The 22,940-nt window shown below is 34.3% G+C and overlaps 5 protein-coding genes and 1 long non-coding RNA gene across 8 annotated transcripts in view; 3 read left to right on the top strand and 3 right to left on the bottom strand.

Moving 5' to 3' along the window:
- The first annotated feature begins 117 nt into the window (after positions 1-117).
- LOC132704187 (uncharacterized) lies at positions 118-697 on the top strand. The gene is made up of 3 exons (XR_009619243.1): positions 118-462; positions 523-597; positions 650-697. It is a non-coding gene; the product is annotated as an uncharacterized LOC132704187 (long non-coding RNA).
- Positions 698-1,671: 974 nt separating this feature from the next.
- LOC132703270 (protein flightless-1) lies at positions 1,672-15,974 on the bottom strand. Its single transcript, XM_060672420.1, has 19 exons — positions 15,785-15,974; positions 15,379-15,728; positions 15,161-15,317; positions 14,888-15,107; positions 14,617-14,839; positions 14,322-14,563; positions 14,157-14,251; positions 14,032-14,099; positions 13,510-13,768; positions 13,258-13,443; positions 12,886-13,200; positions 12,654-12,826; positions 12,433-12,559; positions 11,542-11,818; positions 11,213-11,409; positions 10,948-11,159; positions 3,653-3,968; positions 2,006-2,119; positions 1,672-1,949 (listed from the first exon to the last, which is right to left on the bottom strand). Exons 1-19 carry the CDS (start codon positions 15,845-15,847, stop codon positions 1,815-1,817), a joined length of 3,729 nt encoding a protein of 1,242 aa, XP_060528403.1. The 5' UTR covers positions 15,848-15,974; the 3' UTR covers positions 1,672-1,814.
- LOC132703271 (nardilysin-like) lies at positions 4,241-7,649 on the top strand. Its single transcript, XM_060672421.1, has one exon. It carries the CDS (start codon positions 4,268-4,270, stop codon positions 7,508-7,510), a length of 3,243 nt encoding a protein of 1,080 aa, XP_060528404.1. The 5' UTR covers positions 4,241-4,267; the 3' UTR covers positions 7,511-7,649.
- LOC132703272 (exocyst complex component 1) lies at positions 7,985-10,289 on the top strand. Of its 2 annotated transcripts, none has more exons than XM_060672423.1 (2): positions 7,985-8,977; positions 9,055-9,226. In XM_060672423.1, the coding sequence occupies exons 1-2, from the start codon at positions 8,068-8,070 to the stop codon at positions 9,087-9,089; spliced, it is 945 nt and encodes a 314-aa protein (XP_060528406.1). In that variant the 5' UTR covers positions 7,985-8,067; the 3' UTR covers positions 9,090-9,226. The 2 variants fall into 2 exon arrangements, with proteins under 2 accessions (XP_060528406.1, XP_060528405.1); XM_060672422.1 differs by adding an exon at positions 10,262-10,289 and having other exon boundaries at positions 7,988-10,016.
- Positions 15,975-16,160: 186 nt separating the features above from the next.
- Positions 16,161-17,096, bottom strand: LOC132703603 (mitochondrial import receptor subunit TOM22 homolog). Its single transcript, XM_060672956.1, has 3 exons — positions 16,819-17,096; positions 16,513-16,749; positions 16,161-16,454 (listed from the first exon to the last, which is right to left on the bottom strand). The coding sequence occupies exons 1-3, from the start codon at positions 16,978-16,980 to the stop codon at positions 16,374-16,376; spliced, it is 480 nt and encodes a 159-aa protein (XP_060528939.1). The 5' UTR covers positions 16,981-17,096; the 3' UTR covers positions 16,161-16,373.
- A 780-nt stretch (positions 17,097-17,876) lies between these two features.
- The window catches only part of LOC132703592 (protein phosphatase 1 regulatory subunit 14C), a 55,972-nt gene continuing 50,908 nt past the window's right edge, over positions 17,877-22,940 (bottom strand). For both annotated transcript variants that reach the window (XM_060672942.1, XM_060672943.1), the window contains exon 5: positions 17,877-19,343. In XM_060672942.1, the coding sequence (XP_060528925.1) occupies positions 19,302-19,343 (42 nt within the window). In that variant the 3' untranslated portion in view covers positions 17,877-19,301. The remainder of the gene's footprint in view (positions 19,344-22,940) is intronic.

Genomic DNA, 22,940 nt, shown 5'->3' on the forward strand with positions numbered 1-22,940 from the left:
CGGTTGACACCATTGTATAGTTTTTGACCAAAGATTTTTCTGTTAAAAAAAGAAATATTAATAACATTTCAATAAATGAAAAGTCTTGGCGGGTGCGAACAATTAATGAGCAAAATGATATTTCACCACGTTACCTTAACCTGATAGTTAGTTAAGCCCCGTTTAGCCTCATTAAGTGATTTAATTTTTTAAATGGCTGCACTACTTTGGTTTACATTTAAACACAAACTTATCACAAAGATTATTTTTTGGTATTATCTTCATTCAGTTCACTTAACGATTTTGTAAATTTTAGCAAGTGTTTTCAACACTGGAAAGAGGAAGAGGAAATCCATATTACCGCCAAAAATGCAGTTTTAACCTATTTTGTTTATTTTGTTAGTTCATGGCACATCGAAAGCTATGGATAATTTACGAGACATAATAAACGGCGCTCAGCTTCCTCGTTTTGTAAACAAACCGGTTAGTATTATTGGTAAAATTAAAAATGTTTCACCGAACGGGATGTCTTTTGAACTCCAGTCAACAGATGATGTTACAATTAAAGTAAATGTAAAAAATCCTATAGATAAACCCATTGCAGGATGTTTTGTAGAGGTATGTTAACTAATTTGTTAATCAATTACATCGATAATTAGTGTGTCATTAGGTGCGAGGGTTATCAAATGGCAGATGTATCATAGCAGAGGACTTTGTGATATTCAATAATGAAAAATTTGATGGAAAATCCTATAACGCTCTATGTAAACTGTTGTATTCGGTACCCAGACTCTGGGAAACGTCTTAATCTGGCTTTCTACAATGATGTAAAATTATTTATGAGTTTTGAAATTAATTTTGTTTCTATCAAATAAAGTATTAAATTCATAACCCTTACTTTGTTTATTTTTTGTTTTTTTTGTTGGTTACACGAGTCTATTGTATTTGTATTAATTTTAGTTAAATAAAATAGAACAAAATTTTTCGGCCCTTACAAATGGTAATGTGGAGACTTGTCAGTGAAGTCACAGATGAACAATAAATTGTGATGGATGACATGTGGTTATGTGTCGTGAATACAAATAAGAACCCAGAAACAGCCCATGTGGCAGTAAAAAAACATTAGAAGCAGTATTTGAAAATTTCTACGAATGTAACTCGGCACGTCCTGAAACTAATTTGCAAACAGCAACAACATCTTTCTAAGGTGGTGTTGGCCAAAACGTGTAAAAAAGAAGAACATAAGTTAATGAAAATATATTCATATTCTATTACCTTAGTCACTTCGGCATACCTGAAAAGAAGAAGAAAAAACCTATGGTCGACGACCTAATAGGTTAAAATAAGAAGCTTGTGTGACCCATACAAGGAATTATAATAATTGACTATGCTAACTCGAGTTGCTTCCACCGTTAAATTGGTCCAAATTCTAGGTAGGCCTCAACCACAAAAAGAAGCAGTGAGATTAGCAACTACAACGAAAAAGGGACTCATTCTGCCTGCACCCCAGAAAACTCGCTTTGGCCTGTTAAAGGTATTTTTAACTGTAACTATTGGCCTTTTAATTGGCGCCGGCATTAGCAAAAATGTAGCAAATTTTTTGGAAGAGAATGATCTATTTGTTCCTTCAGATGATGATGATGACGATGATTAAACTTCATATCAATCAGTTGAAAGACAATGAAACGCTTATTATGTTTACTGCTTTTATAATTAGAAATGTATATAATTGCCAATAAATAAATAGAAACTTAAAATTGTAGTTTTTGTAATATTACTTAAAAACTTTATCACCAAGCAAGAGAGAAATTTCTATAAAAATTCTTAAACAATTTTTATTCTGGAGGTTTCTTATGGAGTCCCCATCCATGAAAGCATTTGGTAAAACGTTTTGACTCTTTATTCTTCAGTGTCAAGAAAAGTTTCCTTGGTCGTTCTGGTTGTTTTACCCTCATGTGCTGAATGTAAACCTGCAAAGAATGCGGAATAAAAGGTAAGATCCGCAACCCAATGTCAGGTGGCTTACCTGGGCAGATTTGTAAGCCAATTTTATTTCCACTTCGCTACACTTTGCTCCCAGCCATAGGAAAACTTGCTCGCCATTATCCAAAATCATTATATCATCATCTGCTAAATCATCCTAAACATAAATATTTTAAAATAAAACAGTTATTTTTAATCAAAATTGTAATTAAATCGTAGCCTGTTTGTTAATAACTCATGCAACGTGTGCAAAGCTTAATTAGAAACCCATAAACGTTTTTAAACATTGCTTTAAATTGAATAAAAATAACCAACTTTATAATCTAGTGATTTTTGGTTCTTTAGTTAAATATTATTCACATTATCTGTTCTCTTTTAGTTTTAAATTTGTACAGGATATATCATTTTGATAGACGCACTGGTAAAAAGCATCATTGTTAACTCATCACTTTTTTTGTTCCCATACATGAATTAAAGTATTTTTTAAACACAGACCATAGATATTCAAAAGGACTGCGAGATTAGTACAGAACAGTGGATGGAAATGCGTCGCTTTGATTCGTAGGATCACCATAAGTTTCAAATAGTTTGAATTGAAATTTAACACAAAAAGTTTTATCTGTGGTATAATTCTAACAAACAAATCAAGTAGCTTTAATTTTGATTCACCTAAGCTTCAATAAACAACCAAAAAGTGAAGCGCGGCAAATTATCAAATGACAAAAATACCGAAAGGTCCCTATTTTCTTTATAAAAGGTCCTTGCAGACAAATCTAGTCAAAGCAAAAGCGTCAAATGTACGCGTTAAATTTAAAAATTTAGTTGAGTCTGCTGCTACCATCCGAGATATGTCCGTTGATAGGGCATTGGCATTCCTAAAAAATGTGTTGGCCCACAAAGAATGTGTGCCTTTTAAAAAGTTTAAAAGCGGGATTGGAAAATGCCCACAGGCCAAACAATTTAATGCTAGAATTGTAAGTATATATTTACTTTTTTTTATGGAAGCTGAAGAATCTGTGATAAACATGGAAAATTGTTTTAAAAATTAGGGTCGTTGGCCTATAAATGCCGTGAAATGCCTTCAAGATCTTCTCAGAAATGCTTGTTCAAATTGTGAATACATAGGCAAGGATCCTGCAGATTATTACATCTGTCACATACAAGTGTCTCAAGCACCGGTAATATCGGCAAGGAAAACTTATAGAGCACATGGACGCATCAATAAATATGAAAGTCATTTAAGCCACATCCAAATAATTCTCCATGAAAAGCATTCAAATATTAATTGAAAAACCTTGTTAATTTTTCTTTGCATTGTTCAATATAGAAACACCTATTTAAAATAAAAATTGCTTAATTTGTGAGTACAATTTTCATTAATTTTAATTTTTAATTTTTTATAATAGTGGGGATTGTTTTTTTTATTTTTCTACTGTCATCTGTATTTATTTATTTATCTAAATGTAAATGCGACTAACATTTCTTATTATTTCCTGATTTCAATGAGCTCACATCTTTATCAGGGGGCTACCAATATCTTTTTGTGCAATATTCAGGGCAAAAATACAAATTAATCATCACTATGGAGGGATTTGATGCATAATTTCAGGTAACTATAGTATTAAATCACTCAAATCAACCTCAGACTACCTCAGATCCCTAAATTATCATTTTAAAAACACAAACTAACCTGACAGAAATCTGAACACTTCTCGGAAACGATAAAATATCCTTTCTCGTTTGAGCATCTAAACAATCTCGTATAATCCATGAAAGTGGCATCTTTGTCGTAAAGCTTCTTTCCCCCTAACCCCAGCCAAAAGAAATTGTCTGGTTCTTCACCTTCTGACAACACTTGCAGCGTCACCCAAGGGCTGTTAAACATTTCCTCAGCTATTTCCTGGATTAAACGAGCTTCATCAGGATCAGATTTCGATCCAATCCATACGTAAACAATTCCTGAGTCGCAGTCATCATCTTGCTCGAACGGCACCTTTAATATGTAGCTAGAAATTTTTATTACTTAACATTCGAGTACCGTCTCTGACGTCACTCCTTTAGCCCCAATTCCTTTTGTATATAAAGAAATAATTTAAAATAAAAGGTCCACCTTAAATCCAAACCTAGGAACAATTTATCTGTAGTTAAAATTTAGGGTAATTGTTAATTAATTACCGTTAAATCTAAAAAATCGACATGTAATCTTGAAGGATGCTTCTTCCTTTAAATAAAATTTACATGTGGCCGCACGGCCACATAAAAAAACGTGCAAAAGTTTTGACATTTGAGGCAAACAAAAGAATTTATGGTGATATTTCCTTATTTAAGAAGCAAGTTCCCTACATTGGTAAAAAACCTATCATCAATAATTATGAATAAATCAAATAAAACGAACAACCCAACAAAAGCTAAAATTAATTTGAATGCTAGTTGTAAAGTTAATCTAACCAATGCAAAACAAAAATTTTATGTGTTAGAAACACCAACAAAAAGCGATAGCGATAAAAAAGAATATAAAGTAATTCGTCTTGGAAACGGTTTGACAGCTTGTCTAATATCAGACAAAAGTCCTATCGAGAATGAAGATTTTGAAGAATCTGGTTCTGAGTCAGACTCTGCTTCTGAAGAGGATTCCACGACAGAAAGTGAGGGGACTGAAGAAAGCAGCGACGAAGAACATGTTGGCTCTAAAGGATCTATAGAACAGAAAATGGCTGCGGCGGGTTTGTGTATTGGAGTAGGCAGTTTTAGTGACCCTAAGAATGTGAACGGAATGGCTCATTTTCTTGAACATATGGTGTTTATGGGCAGCGAAAAATTTCCTGAAGAAAATGACTTTGATTCCTTTATAAAAAAAGGGGGCGGTCATGATAATGCCTCCACAGATGCAGAAACTACGATCTTTTATTTTGAGTGCCTTGAAAAAAATTTGCTTGAAGGTTTAGAAAAGTTTGCTCAATTTTTTATATCACCCTTGATGAAAAGAGAAGCTATGACGCGGGAGAGGGAGGCAGTAGAGTCTGAGTTTCAGATGGCAGTCAGTTCTGACATATCCCGAATAGAACAACTATTATGCAGCTTTGCAACCAAAAATTCGCCAGTTAATTCTTTTCCTTGGGGCAATTTAATAACACTAAAGGAAAACATAACAGATGATGAGCTTTATAAAGGTGTGCACGAGTTCAGAAAACGCCACTATTCAGCCCATAGAATGACATTGGCCATTCAGGCAAGATTGCCAACTGAAGAATTGGAGGAATATGTGCTTCAATGTTTCTCTGATGTTCCTACCAATGGTCTGCCTGGATATGATTATTCAAAATATGCTGAAAATATATTTGACACTCCTGAATTCAACAGAGTATACTACATAAAGCCCATAAAAGATTTACGTCAAATAAATCTCACTTGGGCTTTGCCATCTCTGAAATCTAAATATAGAAGTAAGCCGCATCATTATATATCCTACCTACTTGGAGATGAAGGCAAGGGGAGCTTGCTCTCGTATTTAAAAAAAGAAGTTTGGGCTTTGGGCACTTCAATAGGAAATGAAGAACAAGGTATAGAACACAATTCATTGTACACATTTTTCAGTGTTAATTTGGCATTAACTGACCAAGGATTTCTTCACACTTGTGAAACAATTGAAGCAGTATTTGCCTACATAAATATGCTTAAATATTTAGGGCCCCAGGAAAGAATCTTTGATGAGGTTAAAAATATAACTGATACTCAGTTTCGGTTTTCCCAGGAAGAACGGGCAGTTGATTTTGTTGAAGATTTATGTGAGTCCATGCAATCATATCCTCCTAAGGACTACCTTACCGGTTCCGAGCTTTATTATGAATATGATCCTGATGCCATAACTATGGTTTTGGATAAGATGACACCAGACAAAGTCAACATTTTGGTGTTAAGCAGAGACTTGCCTGCCGGTTACGAGTTTGACAAGCAAGAGAAGTGGTTTGGTACTGAATTTACAGATAGAGAGATACCGCAGGATTGGAAAAAGCAGTGGAAAATTGTCAAACCTTATCCGGAATTAAGTGTGCCTCCACCAAACACATACATAACACATGATTTCACAATTCTACCAGAGATTGTAAACAATCCCGAATATCCAAGTAAGATATTAGATAATTCTTTTGTTGAACTGTGGTATAGAAGGGATCAAAAATTTAAGCTGCCCATAGCCTATTATTATTTTTATTTGATTAATGTGATGTCTATTAAATCACCCAAATATGCTTGTATGGTCGATATGATGGTAAACCTAATCACTATTGATATAGCAGAGGAAATATATCCAGCTACTAGTGCAGGTCTCTCATATGAATTTTCAATGTTTGAAAGAGGTCTAGTTATTAAAATATATGGGTTTAATGAAAAATTGCCTATGCTTATAAATGTAATAAGCAAATATTTAACCTCCTTGAGTGAACATCTAACACCAGTTATGTTCAATGCACTAAAAGATAAACTGCTTAAAAGTTATCACAATAAATTACTTAAGCCATCTGGTTTGGCTAAGGACATCAGGTTAAACTTGTTACTTAAAGACCATTGGAATCCTGCTGACAGATACTCTGCAATGCTCAATGTTACTTGTGAAGATTTGAAGTTGTTCATGAAGGATTATTGTGAAACTTTATTGGTTAAATGTTTGGTACAAGGTAATGTGGAGGAAGAAGTAGCAGTGAAAACTGTGAATGAGTTTGTCAATAATCTGAAGTATAAGCCACTGGAAAAAGAGAATTATCCCAAGTTTAAAGTGATTAAAGTATCAAAAGGTGAAAGATGCTGTCGTATAATGAATATCAATACCTCAGATACCAATTCAATTATCACTAACTACTATCAATCTGGGCCAGTAACATTAAAAAAAAGCGTGATTTTGGAATTGATTATGTTGATCATTGAAGAACCACTATTTGATATTTTGAGAACTAAAGAGCAATTAGGTTATCATGTATACTGTTCTTTAAGGGACACATTTGGTGTTCTGGGTTACACAGTAACCGTAAATGCTCAGGCTACGAAAAACACCACTGATTATGTTGATCAGAGGATAGAAAACTTTTTAAAACACACCCAGTATTTACTTAAACAAATGGATCAACAGGAGTTCATGAAGATGAAAAGTAATTTAATTAAAACAAAACAGTGCACCGATGTTCACCTAAAAGAGGAAGTCGATCGTAATTGGTCAGAAATAACTGAGGATAACTATATTTTTGACAGACTAAAACAAGAAATCGACTTAATACACACATTGGAAGCAAATGAAGTTAGAGAATGGTGGGACAATCACAACGCTTTTGGCAATGGGGAAAACTTCAGGAAACTGACTATACAAGTAGTTGGTCATGAAAAAAAAGACAATAGCGATGGCGCAGAATATCAGCTTCCTACTGGTCAAAAAATCAAGATAAGATGCATTGGTTCCAAAGAAGATTCTAAGAGTGAAAACAAGCACGAAAATTATTTCATTGAGAGTATTGATGATTACACACAAAGTTTGTCGGTGTTTTCTTTCCCTCACAAATAGAACAGTGAAATAGTATGTCATAATTGCATTTTTGAACGAATTGTAATTATTTTGCGTATAACGTACAAAAAAAAACATTTTTTGCGTTTTTATTGGGAACCGAAAAGAGTAACTTTAAAATCTTTTATTATAGTGTGTACCATTAAAATTGTTTTCTTCTACAAGGCGAAGTCATTTCCAAAAGTACTATAAACATCTTTCCTTCCATTTTACAAATTAATTTTGATTTTTAAAATGTACACTTTGGCTAAAAATTAACAAAAAAAAAATACATAAAATATTTGCATTTTACGAATGCTTTAACTTCCAACTTTATGTTGTGCTTTTAATTTGGAAATCCAGAATTGTTTGTGCTAAATTTATAAAAAAGTTTAATTTAGATTCTTCTTTTACAACCAGTGAATGACCCATAAGTTGCAAGAGATACATTTACAAACCCCTTTCTCTAAAATCTGTGGGTTTGGCTCAGTGTCCTCACGCAGTTAAGAAGATTTGGAAATGTCAAGAAGCCAGTTTTATATTAATGAGCACTGTCTTTGCTTAATTTATTCGACGCTATGACTTCGATAGTACGTGCCTTGCAACAGGATGTATTCAATTTGGGCGAGGAGCGCCTTATAATTCACTGTCATGTTAGCAAGTATCTTAAAAAGAAAAAGACCTCTTTTCTGTGTCTGATCAGCACTACAAGTGTACCCTTCAATGTATCAATAGTCCAAGTAAAACAAACAGAAAAACAGTCTTATAAAAGAAAACGCAGCTGGTCATTAGTTGAATTAAAATCAGTAGATGGCCATAATGAGCAATATGATACTCAGGAATTTGATTTATACTTTGACAAAGTGTATAGATGGGTTTCTACTAATCCTAAGGAAAGATGCAATTTTATAAGGTGCCTCTGGAAGCAATCATCAAAACATATAATGAAGGATATGCCAGTTTTTAAAAATTTACCAAAAGCTTGGATTACAGAAGACACATTAACGCCTGAAAGTAATTTCATTATGTCACCAATGATGACTCTAGACACTGATTTTGTTGAAGATTTCCAAGCAATTACTGATAAGGAACAAGATGATTTAAAACGTTTGATGCAGGGCTGTGAATTTGCTATAAGCAATGCTGAAGGATTCATGGAAATTTTAAATAGAGACTTATCATTATTAGACAGCGAAAATGTTCAGTGTTTATTAGCTTCTGAGGAACAGTTGGAAACATTGATGGAGCAACTTGATTTGGCAATCAATGAAGCTGATCGTTTGGAAAAACAATTGGACAGTTATGAAGAAATTCTGTGTCATGTTAGGGACACTATGGAAAAAATGGAGAAGAAAAATACAGTCATCTCCACTGTAAATCGAAACAACTTGTTGTTGATGGCTGAACTAGAAAATGTTATAGTCACTTTGGATTTGCCACTAGAGTATCAAAAAATTCTTGATGATGCAGACTTTACCAGTAGAGAAGGTTTGTTAATGGCTATTAAAGCTGCTGATGCTTTAAAGACAGCAATGAATTCAAATATTGTTAAGGCCCTTTTACAGATGACTGCCGTCCAAGAACAGAGGAAAAAATTTGAAAAATATAAAGAAAAATTCTCAAGGACCCTAAGCCGTCAACTGAATAATTTATTTATTCATTATGGTAACCATAAAGGTGAGTCAGATAAAACCATTGAAGGTTTAATTTTACCCCAGCATAATGGAGTACATAAAGAGTTATACTCATATACCGAATTAATGCACTGGCTGAAGGTAATGGACAAAAAGATTTATGATTCACTGAAAGAGGTTTATATGACAAGTCTAGGGAAGCTGTATGATAGGGATTTAAGGGGCCTTTTCAATTCGGCAAGAGAAAAAATCGGGGGTTATAATTTAACAACTCCCACATCATTACTGGGTCTAGATAGGGATTTTTGGACTTTAGAAATAAGCACTACTGATCGTAAACGATATGAGAATGTTTTAGAACAAGTGTTAACTCAATTGGAGCCAGTCTTTCTTCAAGAACAGCAATTTTGTGTCAAATTCTTTCAACTAGACGTTCTAAGTCCCACATCAAAAAATACACTTACAACTTTAGATGGTATTGAAATACAACCTCCTGAACTCATTCCACCAAGAAAAGTAGAAAAACAGATAGATGAGGATGTTAAAAATATGATGAGCAGTTTATTTTCATGTCTTAAGATGGAACTTGACCTACTCATAGAACACATCAAAAGGCAGGACAGTTTCTATTGCATGTATGTTTTAGTTCGACTCAATCAACATGTAATGTCGGCCCAAAGTTCTTTTTTGAGTAATACTTTCGCGTCAGAACTGATTGAAGTAAAAAGATCTCTAGATCAGTTTGCGCAAATGCAAATTGAGTCCATCAAAGAGTGTAGAATGGCTCGGAAAACAAAGTGCGGCATACTGCCTTATGTATTAAATTTGGAAGTATTTGCAGCGAATGCTGAATGTCTTCTTAGGAGTGACAGAGCAGCTGACTTGGAAAAGTGGTATGTAAGATTGGTAGATACAATTATTGAGTACATTGCACTGCACGCCAATGATCAAAAAACCCCTTCCCAGGTTATTAAAATGGAAAATTATCATTATTTGTATTCTTTACTTTCCCAATTAAAAATAACAGTTCTCGAAAATCAGAGGAAAGAAACCAAACAAAAGTATAGTGACGCGTTGCAGTCTTATGTAACTTTATACTTTGGCAGGCCTCTGGAAAAACTTAATACATTTTTTGAAGGAGTGCAAGCTAGAGTAGCAAGTGGCGTCAAAGCCTCGGAAGTAAGCTACCAGCTAGCTTTTAGTAAACAAGAACTTAGGAAAGTAATTAACCAGTATCCAGGAAGTGTTGTGAAAAAAGGTATAGAACATTTGTATAAAAAGGTGGAGAAACATCTATCGGAAGAGAGTAACCTGCTGCAGGTAGTATGGCGGGCAATGCAAGAAGAATTCATTAGACAGTACAAAATGCTTGAAGAGTTGATTCAACAATGTTACCCTGGCTCAATGATTACTTTAGAGTTCACTATAAATGATATATTGGAGTATTTCTCAGAAATAGCTAGGTCCCATTGATTTCAAATCCAGGCTAATGAATATGTTATGTGATTACTTAGTTTATGTTTAATTAAATATTCAGACAAATATTAATTAAAATGGTTTTACGTTCATTTGTTTTATTTTTATTATATAATAAGATAATAGACAAAAAAATCATAATATTTTTATATAAAAAGTTTTAACCTAGTCGGTTTAATGAACTTGGTAGGTGAGTTTCAACCTATAAATGAAAAATCTGTACATGCACTACCTTAATCCCCTTGTTATGGCCCCGCTCAATACTCTACATCTTATATAAGTATTTGGACGATTAATAGTGTAGTTTTCACTGCGTAAAACGTTACCATTTTAAAATAAAAAACTTACCAAAAAGCAGAGTTCAGTAGTGACCCATCAGGCTTAATCTGTACCAACCTTGTGCAGAGGGCGCTACCATTTGACCTCAAATGATAAAATTCAACAACGTTTTTCTCTTTGACTTTCCTTTTTCCTTGATGTATAATCAATTTGCGCCTAAAGTGGGCCATGAATTTCATGTTTTCCTGCTGTTGATGGGTTCGGACCACCTCCAGTTTATCCTGAAAGCTTATAGTCATACCAAAGGCGCAAAAGTAAAGTAAGTTTTTCAAACCTGAAATAGAGATTTGAATTTTTTCTGCAATGTAAATGTGAAAGTCAACCAGCCCATGTTTGAAGCTTCTCTGCCCTGCCAGAAATAAACGACACATTGAAAATCATCCGCATCTTCAACTAGATCCTCTTCCCCATCATCTACAGGCACCCAGTAACGACAAAGGAAAACGTAACAGTCCTTTGAATAGAAATGGCCTGAAAAAAATATTTTTCACTTCACGCTGAGCAGGCAAACTTAGAAAATATAAAAAAATGCGCACATAAGTAACATTGATGGTTTATACAAATAAATCAAAGAACCAAAATAATAATTTACTTATTATTTACCTAGTTCTTCTTCTGGTAATCTGACAAACTTTTTCCCTTCCAATACAAACGCCTCCATCGCCTCCAAATCTTCATTCCATTCTTCCATCAGCTGTTGCGCCTCATTTAGAGGCATTGATGGTTGCCTTGGAGTGAATAACGCGGTCAGGTCGGCTTTGGTCTCCTGCTGACGGGCCCACTTGGTCAAATCAGCTCCCGTTTTCTGAACTGACTCTGCGGTCCTGGTAAAATCGACAGCTATCACCTCGTCCCAGCCACTGAATTTGCATTTGAATATCTGCAATTTATACATTTCCATAGTTATTTAAAATCCGATAATCGGATGAGATAACTTGCTACATGTTAGGCGGTTTTGACATTGTGAATAATGAAATCACCTGTGCACGTAACTAAATGTCACACACTAATTTTTTATTTGGCTCAGTGTTTTTTAAACCACAATCTCCGCACACTTAGCTTTTTCATAAAAATTTGACGCGACATGGGGATTGTTTATTAAAATATTTCCGAAAAAAAAAATGCGAATTCACAAACTCTCATTTTGGCATGAGGTAAGTTTCATTTTTTTTCATATTTGTCTTTAACATTTTGTTATGTTGATTTTGATAGTGCCCATTGGTATTGGTATTGGTATTAAAGGGGGGCGCCCTCGCGGGCGTCCAAGCACTTAGGCCACCAGATGGGCCCGTTGTGCCCCAGTGCCCATATTCGCTTAGGTAAGGTTTCTATATATTTAGCTTGAAAGGTCAATCTGAATCCAGTCTTAGCCGTATTAACTGACATTTTCCGCAACAATTCTGATCAACAATTCAACATGTTAATTATTACAAAATAAAGAGTTTCAAAACGCAAAAGCATATATGCTTGGTTGTGTCAGTGAGAAAGACTCACCTGTGGTTCAGTACCTTCTCGAACCCTTGTGACTAGGGCGTGTTCAGGCCGATCTATCATGTTGAACAGTTCTTCCGATAGTTTGACTGCGGCGGCATTCACCAACCTGGTAGATTTCTTACCAATCCTAAAATAAAATTAGAAAAATGGTTAGTAATTCATAAAATCCGAATTATAAGCGATAGGACTGCAAACTGCATGTAAAAAACAATTTCACCTACCAAACAAATACATCCAGATAACAATCCAGAATATAAACGTTTTTGCTATGCAGCAAAGTGTTTACAAGCTTTGCCTGCGGAACTTCCACTTGAGGTAGTTCCAAGTAACCCATACCCAGCTGAACACGGTAAAGACGCGGCTGGACGGGATTAAAGTTCGGATCCACATGTTCCTGTAAAATTAGATTATCGGGATGATAAATTTAAAATTATATAAGAAAAAAAAACTCACCGTGATAACATCTTGTGGTGGTATGTCATCTGGAAGACCAAGCGTTGACCAAAATTCCTTATTTTCGCCGACAATAAATTCGCTAACAATCTCCGATTTGTTTTTCCTTTCGTTTTTGTTTATCTTTTCGCACATCAATCTTGCTTTTGATTTTAAAGTGTTTTTCGCCTTTTTCCCGTTCCACAAGAAAATTTTGCTCCCTTTGTCCAAGACAAAAACATAACGGGGATCTAATGAATGAGCAGATATTGGTACAGGCTCTAAATGAATAGATGGACCGGCAGCATGAATCCTGTAGAACCGTGTCTCGAATGTCTAGAAAATGTGATCGATAAACTTAATGCAACTTTTGTACACTATGCATTCTCTTACCAAATCTTCCACAGTATAGAAACCGCTACAAGTTCTCCCGCCCTCTATATAAGTAATCTGTGAATCAAATAAACTGAGAAATTCTTCCGATTCGTCGCCCTGCTCTTCCCGTATAGTTCTACACTGTGCGCCAAGGTAGTTTCGAAGATTAACAGCATGAATTGCAGAGCATGCTCTCTTATCAAGCTGCAATATTTAGAAATGAATGAAATGCAATTTTTGAAAAACTAAATTATTGACAGGTCAGCTTACTGGTGCCTTTTCACCTATCCAAAAGTAGATTTCCCAACTCAATGACTGGTTTTCGTCAACTGTGGTTTTCAAAACAATGTAACAGTCACCCTCATAAAACTTTCCATATGCCACTTCTTCTATGCGATTTGGTAAAAAATTCTCTATTTCCCAAATGGTAAGGCCAGCAACTTGGCCAGCATCTTCTTCAAAAAATTCTGAGTAGTCCAGAGGTGGCTTTTCTAATGTTTCGTCCCAACGTTTCGGTCTTAAATCCACACTACAAGTAATAATGCATATCATCCTTTTGAAATTATTTAAAACCCTGTGATGTGGCAGGTCTTATACTTTTTGACATTTCTCACTTTCGATTGTGAATAGTTTCTGAAAGTTTCCTGGACTTTCTTTTTTATTTTTCTTTTCTCAGTAAAGAGGAAATTAAATTTATTTGAACATAATATGGTCGCAGAATAGAATTTTATTTAGCAAGGGAATATTGCACGACAATTGCCTCCTGTCCAAAAGGATTTGGAGTTTACTTACTTAAGAGAATCCAATCGTTCTTCATCTGGAGCACTTTTATTCTTTTCCTTAGCAACATCTTTCATACCCTAAAATGTGAATCAAAATAAGTAAATTTTATGAAATGACTAGCAAATTATGTGTACTTTTAGAATTTTGGCTTGATCTTGATCAGCCTCTTCATGATCGCGACGTCCACGTCTGAGTCTCATTTTTCTTGCTATAGGGTCTTTACTCAGATCTACAAATGAATATAGGCAAGCTTACATAGAAACTTCTACACCAAGGTACACTCAAAAAATTGAGCTTACTCTGAGAAGGAGCTGGAGCAGGAATACTAGCTCCAGCTAATCTAAGCTGATTTTGCAGTGAAAAGTCAATATTATAAAACTCCAGCCCTGCTCCTTGGGTCAATTCAATAGGTTTTGGAGGCATTATGAGATCAGGATTGTTTTTTAAGTCCAATAAAACTAAATCCGTTAACAAATGAATAGCATCTGGTAATGTGATAAGACGATTTGAATTAAGGTTGAGCTTCTTTAATGAACCACACCTAAAATATGAAAATCCAGAGTAGACTTTCATAAGTTACTTCTCTGAAATAACCTGCAAAGTCCTTCAGGGATCATTTCCAGCTGATTGTGGGCAGCAGAAAATATTTCCAAACACCCCAATTTACCAATTCCTGACGGGATTCCTTCAAAATCAAGCTGATTATCATTAACATACAGCCTTCTTAACAATGCTAATTTACATAAACTAGCCGGAAGGCTTGATAACTTATTGTGGGATATATTCAGTGTTTCAAGTTTCTGCCAAAATTCCATGGCTAAAAACTTACATATAGGTCAGACCAACAGGTTGACTTCAACCTTACCTGTCGAAATTTCTGTAATTTCATTATCACTCAAGTTAAGCCTCTTTAAATTGGGCAAGGAATACAACGCCTCAGGTACTTTGGGTAATGCATTTTGTGCTAAATCCACATCACATAAGTTTACCAAATTCTCCAAATTTGTGGGAAAGTTACTTAAGTTTCTATGTGTGTTTCGCAAATGTAATGTTTCTAAATTTATTAATGATGGCAATTGTCTTAACTAAAAGAAAGAAAATGTTATTAGCAATTACTTGTTCAAATATAAATGATTACTTGAAAATGTCCTAGAGGGTTATTGTTCAGTACCAATGTCTGAAGATTGGCAAGTCTTCGTGTTTGTGGAGGTAATGTTTCCAAGTTATTATTGCTCAAATCCAAAAATAATAAGTCTGTTAAATTAATAAAAAGGGAATTTGGAATAGCATCAATGCTAGAATTAAACAAATCTTAATAATCATTGAAAACAAATGCTAACAAAACAATGTCCTTACTGATTATGACTTAGATTTAAAACCAGTAATGATTTGGCTTTATCCAAGCCTTCTGGCACTTCCTTCAAATTGTTGTGACTCAAATCTAGTGTACTCAGTTCTTCCAAATGAAACAACTCCGAAGGAATACCTGAAGTTTTAACATTGTTATGGCGTAAATTCAGTGTTCTTAAACAATTCAATTCGGTCAGTTCTCCATACAATTTTTCCAAGTTATTCCGCATGAGTGAAAGATGTTCTAGTTTAAGGAGGTTGCCCATTTCTTTGGGTATTTCAACCAAATTTGTACGATCCAATTTTAGCCATTGAACCCCTGTCATACTATTGACAGCTTCTGGAAATTTTTCTCCCTGAAACGGTTTTTAAATGCCGTTGTACCCATAACAGTGTTCCAACAAATACTTACGCTAAAGTCATTTCTAGTAAAATCTATTCCCCTTACGAAAGGCAATACCCCTGTATGTGCCATCCTATTAATGAAATTATTCTGTTAAATTTTTGAACTTTATCTTATCGCGAGAAAATACAAAAAAAGTAAGAACAAATTATATTTTAATTTTCAATCTAACCTATTTCGATCATACTTTATATTTTGACATTCGCCCACCCACTCTTCTTCTTTTACCATTTAGCCGAACAAAAAAAAGTTATTTCATTTGATTTAGAAAAAGTGCGATTTGATTTTGAAAACTTTCGGACATGAACTCGATTCGCAAATGAATTTAACAACCGTAGCAACCCACCGCAGACTAAAAACCTAATAAATTGATTGAAAAATAATTTTTAAAGAAAAGTAGGGTCTCTATGATCTATTTTATTAAATATACACAAAGCATGGTATTCACATCCTAAAGAATGCACTTAGGTTGTGAAAATGCAATTAACATCCCACTGACGAAAACTGTAAATCAGGTAATAACAAATAATTTACAATGTCTGTAGTTTGATAAATTAATTAAAAAAAAACTAAAATCTAAAGAGGTCTTCTGGATGCTTTATCTCTGCTGCTGTTGCATTGGAGGCATTAGAGGAGGAGGCACTCCTCCAGAAATAGCGCTATTGGGTCCCAATAACATCTACAAAACGGTAATTTGTAATGATGGTGCTATTCATAACAAATACACATTCTTGTACCTGTTTCTGTTGAGTTCGCTGCATTTCCTCCATATTTGCCCTTTCCACTTCAAAAATAAGTGGGGCAAACAAAATTATTGAGGTACTAAAAACTATCCAAGATGCATTTCGAGAAAAATTGTACACCTGTTTGACTCCTTGTTTGGTGTTTACAACTGTAGCGTGAGTAAAATTTCGTAAGGAGTCGGGAAACATTTCAGTAAGACCCCATAATCTTTCGGAAAAGGTTTCTTCTGGCTGAAATGTTATAAATTTAAGTTACAACATAAGAATTCAGTTCAGTTCAGGGCAATACTCAAAAATTACCTCGTCATTGTCTTCGCTTGCTTCTATAGCTGGTTGTTTTCTTTCTTTAACCGTATCCTTTTCCCTACTGTCCTCCTGCAAGTCTTTTTCGAATTCTGCGTCCACAGATTGTGACCCTTCTTGAGACTCCATACCGCTATCGTTATCTTCAACTGGTGCCATAAGAGAATTATTTACAGTCGCTAACAAGGTATTATTATTGCTTTTTCAATTTTCATACGTAAAAAAAGTGTTCATTTGGTAATATGCAAGATAAAAGAACCTAACCTAACTTTAAATATTTCCGCATGCGCACAAAGATGCGAAGACTTGTGCGGGATAAAATAAATTATCGTACTTACCGATTTGTAAATTGAATAGACGGTTAAAATTTAACTTTAGCTTCTTTAATCAAAATTTGACAATAAGTTGCTTCAAAAAACGTTGATGTCTCCCGTTTATATCTTTTGTTTATGCATTAATTGTGGCTAAATCGTGCATTTAACTGGAGGACTCGGAAGACGTTTACAATTAATCAACAAGAATAGGTAAGAACCAATCAAACTTAGCAATTTATGTTATTCTTTTTATTTAAAATAAACTATGTTGATTGAGTTTATATCCATGGTTACCAATCACATTTTAAAAAAAATAAAATTCGGTTATCCAAGCGAAATTAAAAGAAAACGTATAAATTTTAAATTAGTAATATTTCATGTAAAGCAGAAGGTTATAAAGCTTATATTAATTCTTTAAGCATAAAGGCAACACCTTATTTTTTTGAGGTCCTGTGCCGAATTCCGGTCGTGGGAAGGATCCCATACTCAAAATTAGGATAATTTGGAACTTGAAAAACTGATGGACATATCCGCACAAAATAAATAAATATATGACGGCCTCACTCATTCACTTAAACCTAAATCTCAGATGACTTAAATCTGTACTTGGGATGCTATAAAACACACCCTAAAACAAACTGGCAATCATATTATGACTTGACCGCTTATATATATATTTTTATTCAATAAAAAATGAAGACCTTAAGCTTTGTGTTAGCGAAAGTTGCAATTAAAACAATATTTCTATTCAATTACTATTTATTAAAATTAATCTTACATTTAATGATAATATGATACGGTATAACCACAAAAACAATTAGTAAAAAAAGAGATGCTGAGATCACAATGATCCGTGAGAAGGTACCTCCTACTAGCGTCAAGCAAAGGATGCTACTGCTCTGTTCCAATAAAGAAAACATCTCGCAATACAATAAGCTTTGTATTGAATTATTTATGAAATTGTTCAGTTTCTTATTTATTCATATTGACTGAGCATAAGCGTGACCAAACAAGTAAGGGACCATTGTAGGTTTTGGAACCAAATTTATTTTTTTAAATTCCGGGATGAAAGATAATATATAAACCATTTTATATTGTTTGCAAATGAAGATAAACTATTGCAAACCTTTACTGATATGACATATTCAAATTTTTAACAATCAATCTTAATAAAAATTTTACTTATGCGACTACGAATAATTAACAATTAACAAAAAATACAATGTAATGTAGGAAACTTTCGATATATATTACATGGGGCAAGAAGTGAAAAATTGATTGGCTGACAAGGAAAAAAAAAGAAACTAGAAAATTATGAAGGAGTTATTTTATTTATATGATTATTAAATTTTTTGAAATAATAACCCTTAAAATACGGAAATTATGCTTTAATACAAAAAACAAGATTGCTGGAGTGCAGCAATAAGATGTTCCAGATCTTAGTAAAAGGATTTCTTTGTCAACCAAAAAATTCTGTGGATATCAAATAATGATATGCACCTACTTACAGAAAAGGCAGCTCAATTAGGAAACAATTATTGTAACAAAAGTATAATTAGAATAACTCTAAAAGATTGATTTTATTCCTTTGGTATGTTGCAAAATTGCTGTTTACATCATTTACTAAACTAAACGGCTTAACTAAGAATACAATGCGCTATAATAAATACATATGGTACTCTTATTATTATGCAACAGCATTAACATTAAAATTACTTTTGTTCCACAATATTATGGCAACCAGTGCGCTTTGAAATTTTTAACATTTTGAAGTGTTTGGGGGTAACATTTGCGAGGAAGTTATTAAATAGAGAGATTAAAAACGCCAGATAATTTATGAGATTGATTTGAAATAAGTTTTGGTCGTTTTTTCTCGATTCTTTTGTCTCAGTCTTGGCGGTTAACTGATTCTGTTTTTTAATGAATTATTATCCCTTTTTAATACTTAAACTTAGTAACAAAATGGGCAAATAATCCCTTTGTATTGTATTAAAAAAGACAGGATGGATACTTAGTTACTTGTTTAGGTAAATCATTATTTACTTTTGTGCAAATTATAATTTTGCTTCCATCACTGCACGTCCGGTTCGAATTTTAAAGCTGAAAATGTCACCTGCACTGGACAACATTGTTTCACAGTACGTCGGTTTGGCACTTCACTACAACTTAGAGAGTCTTCGCCTTCTCGAGCAGGTCGCCAATAAATTTCTGCAATAAAAAAACATGGTTAATATCTCCCAGTGCAAATTATACATAAAGGGGCATCGAAAATTTTAAATATTGTGCAAATTTATTCTATTTCTATTTATATATTTATTCTTTTTCAAATAATTTTTCATTTAACCCCACTGTCAGGTCGAACATCCCGAATTTGGCGCCATACTATATTGGTCACATTAAAGTTTAGAGTACTTTACTTTTAGGTTGTTAAGTAGCCTTATACACATGCAGGCAAGCGTTAAGACTTGCCTGTACAGGTCGAAACACGCGAGTCAGTGCGAATGTGTCAAAACTCAGGCCGCGTTCAGTTCCAAACGTGGCTCGAAGCGAATCAGATTGTGTCTGATTTTTAGAGCAAGTGCGAAGGCGAATTTGTCAGTGTATGTTCAGTTTTGCTTAGGTTTCGCGCCAAGACTGTTTCTACGTAATTTTCGTGGCAGAATAGTCGCTGGAAAAAATGGCAAATTCTAGACAATCCGTGCTTGTGGACGATAAAATGAAAAGAGTATTTCAATAAAATCTTAAAAGAAGAGGCATACAAAATTTTAGTTGAGAAGTTTAAGGAAATGAACGAAGATGTAGCAAAGGACGACGTTATCAAAAAAAAAAAAAATAATGCGGAGTTGTTTAAATTCCGTTCCATTCTCAGATAATTTCTGTAATCATCAGATTCTAATCTCAATTCATTTATTAAATGAACATGTGAGTATGTATTACGTTTGGATAACCACGACTTCACCCATTTCCGTCTTTTTATTTTCTTTTTTCGATACTTTCAACTGTAAAAACGACAGCGGTTGCAATCACACACATTTCTTCGACGTTGATTTTTCGCACAGCAGCAGGTCCCACCAACCGGAGAACCTCGAGGTTTACCTGAAAGGCCGCAATTCGTTTCGCATTTGCTCGTGAACTTATCTGGACACACTTGCGCGCGGACTTGCCTGCATGTGTATAGCCCCCATTACGAATGCCATCTAATATTTGTGTCCAAGTACTAAAGTACTGTCATGGCGGTTTAAAGTAATGCGTCACAATGAAAATACTACAGTAGCTTGTAACGGATAACCGCACTTTATTTATATTTTAATAAAAATTTTTTTTTACATTTTCTGTCTTCAACTGGACATAATCACTAGAGGCGTTGAAACTCGTGTACATTGCCACTAATAAGAGCCTTCCCCTCTATCTTATACTCTTTGAACATAATAATACAGTGTGTCCAAGATAAGGATGCACAGCATGGGGATTTCGGAAACTATAAGAGATACAGTGTCGGTTAAATTAGACAAAAGTTGCGCATTTTGATACCGAACAAGATCCCGTTTTACAAATTTGAAAATTCCAAGCCGTTCCGGAAATATCCGAGAAAAACCGAAATATTGCGATTTCGTTTTTATTATTTTTTAAAGCTATTTGAAAAGATATGAAAAAACGGAAAACACTTTTCCATTGGTACTTTTTAATCTCTCCAAATTGACGTTAACAAATTTTCATTACAGCGTTTCGATTCCATGGAACCACCATCAACTTTGATTTTTCTTATGGGACGGAAAAAAAGTACACACAGTATTAGGTTGTGCTTTTCATTGCGAATTCAACGATGTACGATACAATATGGTTACTTATGTTTTTATCCAGAAAAATGGATTTTTAATACATTTCAGCATTTAAATGGAGTAGGCCATGACAAAATGACATCCAGTCAATTTCAATGACACATTAATGTTATTTGTCTTTGTTATGAGTCGATCATAAGTTTATTCCTTTAGTTATTGTTTTTGTATTTTTATTGTTGTTGTCTTTTTCTAATTTATTTTGTTCTACAATGGAGGGAGGTAATTTTACAAACGAAGAAAAATGTGATATGCTGTCTTGCTACATTTGATGCCAAAGAAATTGTGTGGAAGCCGAGCGTATGTATTCTAACAAATACCCAGAGCGGAGACAACCTGACAAGAGTATTTTTCGGCGTTTGTTATTTAATCTGAAAGAATATGGATCATTTAAGAAGCCTGCATTATCCCGACAAAAACCTTCCATTGAAGAAAACCAATACATTGTTCTACAATCTGTTATCGAAAATCCACAAACTTCTACCAGAGAAATTGAAGACCAGAATGGGGTAGCTAAATATACAGCTCAGTTTATTTTAAGGAAAAATGAATTTAAGCCTTACAAATTCAGAATATGTCAAGGATTAAAACCGGGTGACGACGAACGACGTAGACATTTTTGTGAGTGGTATATCAGGATGTGTGATGAGAGTTTTAATTTTCCATATAAAGTGATTTGGTCTGATGAAAGTATGGTGACCAATAACGGTATTTATAACAGGCGCAATACACACTATTGGTCGCAACAAAATCCACGTGTTAATGGACTATCCAGACATCAAGTTCGCTTTGGGTTTAATATTTGGTGTGGGATTTTTGGTAGCAAGATTATAGGCCCTATTTTCTATAATAATTCCTTAACTTCCGAGCGGTACCTTGACATCTTGAGGCACGATTTAGAAGATGCCTTAGATGATTTACCGCTAGGCGCTGTGCAAGGCTGCTGGTTCCAACAAGATGGTGCCCCAGCCCATAACTCCAGAGAAGTTCACCAATATTTAACTGAACGGTTTGATGGAAAATACATTGGGACTTACAGTGAAACACCTTGGCCTCCAAGGTCCCCGGACTTAACTCCCTTGGACTTTTTCTTATGGGGCTACATAAAAAATGAGGTATTCAAAGAATGTTTTGACAACGAGGAACAATTACGTCAATCAGTACGAGCAGCGTTTAATAAAATTACTCCTGAAATGTTAAGTCGTGTTTTGGAGTCTACCGTGAGACGGGCGTACTTATGCCTAGAAAATGGAGGTCATTTATTCGAACATTTGTTATAGAATTTGTTTTTCATTAACTTGTTGGATTTAGTTGTTATGTTAAATGAACAGTTAGAGTTAGTAAATAAATAAACACATTAACTCGAACTTGTCAACCATTTTCTTTTGCCTTTCATCGTTCGGATCTCATGGCCTACTACAATAAAGTACTAGAAATGTATTAAAAAGCCATTTTTCTGGATAAAAACATAAGTAACCGTATTGTATCGTACATCGTTGAATTCGCAATGAAAAGCACAACCTAATACTGTGTGTACTTTTTTTCCGTCCCATAAGAAAAATCAAAGTTGATGGTGGTTCCATGGAATCGAAACGCTGTAATGAAAATTTGTTAACGTCAATTTGGAGAGATTAAAAAGTGCCAATGGAAAAGTGTTTTCCGTTTTTTCATATCTTTTCAAATAGCTTTAAAAAGTAATAAAAACGAAATCGCAATATTTCGGTTTTTCTCGGATATTTCCGGAACGGCTTGGAATTTTCAAATTTGTAAAACGGGATCTTGTTCGGTATCAAAATGCGCAACTTTTGTCTAATTTAACCGACACTGTATCTCTTATAGTTTCCGAGATCCCCATGCTGTGCATCCTTATCTTGGACACACTGTATATAACACAATGATCGCGTAAATTGAGGTGAAGAGTTGAAAGTCTATGTATTCAATCCTTCAGAAACTCAATAGATGCTTTTTG

Source organism: Cylas formicarius, unplaced genomic scaffold (genome assembly GCF_029955315.1).
Source record: "Cylas formicarius isolate icCylForm1 unplaced genomic scaffold, icCylForm1.1 PGA_scaffold_6__28_contigs__length_40554024, whole genome shotgun sequence".
Classification (NCBI taxonomy): domain Eukaryota; kingdom Metazoa; phylum Arthropoda; class Insecta; order Coleoptera; family Brentidae; genus Cylas; species Cylas formicarius.

Excerpts from the sequence above, each read along its gene's own strand:
- LOC132703271 (XM_060672421.1), top strand. The coding sequence starts at position 4,268 with ATGGTGATATTTCCTTATTTAAGAAGCAAGTTCCCTACATTGGTAAAA.
- LOC132703270 (XM_060672420.1), bottom strand. The coding sequence starts at position 15,847 with ATGGCACATACAGGGGTATTGCCTTTCGTAAGGGGAATAGATTTTACT. Across the intron at positions 14,100-14,156 it reads ATCAAGCCAAAATTCTAAAA|GGTATGAAAGATGTTGCTAA; the intron begins GTACACATAATT and ends TTCACATTTTAG. Across the intron at positions 2,120-3,652 it reads AGTGTTCAGATTTCTGTCAG|GATGATTTAGCAGATGATGA; the intron begins GTTAGTTTGTGT and ends ATTTATGTTTAG.
- LOC132703603 (XM_060672956.1), bottom strand. The coding sequence starts at position 16,980 with ATGGCACCAGTTGAAGATAACGATAGCGGTATGGAGTCTCAAGAAGGG. Across the intron at positions 16,750-16,818 it reads CAAGCGAAGACAATGACGAG|CCAGAAGAAACCTTTTCCGA; the intron begins GTAATTTTTGAG and ends ATAACATTTCAG. Across the intron at positions 16,455-16,512 it reads AGCGAACTCAACAGAAACAG|ATGTTATTGGGACCCAATAG; the intron begins GTACAAGAATGT and ends ACCGTTTTGTAG.
- LOC132703272 (XM_060672422.1), top strand. The coding sequence starts at position 8,068 with ATGACTTCGATAGTACGTGCCTTGCAACAGGATGTATTCAATTTGGGC.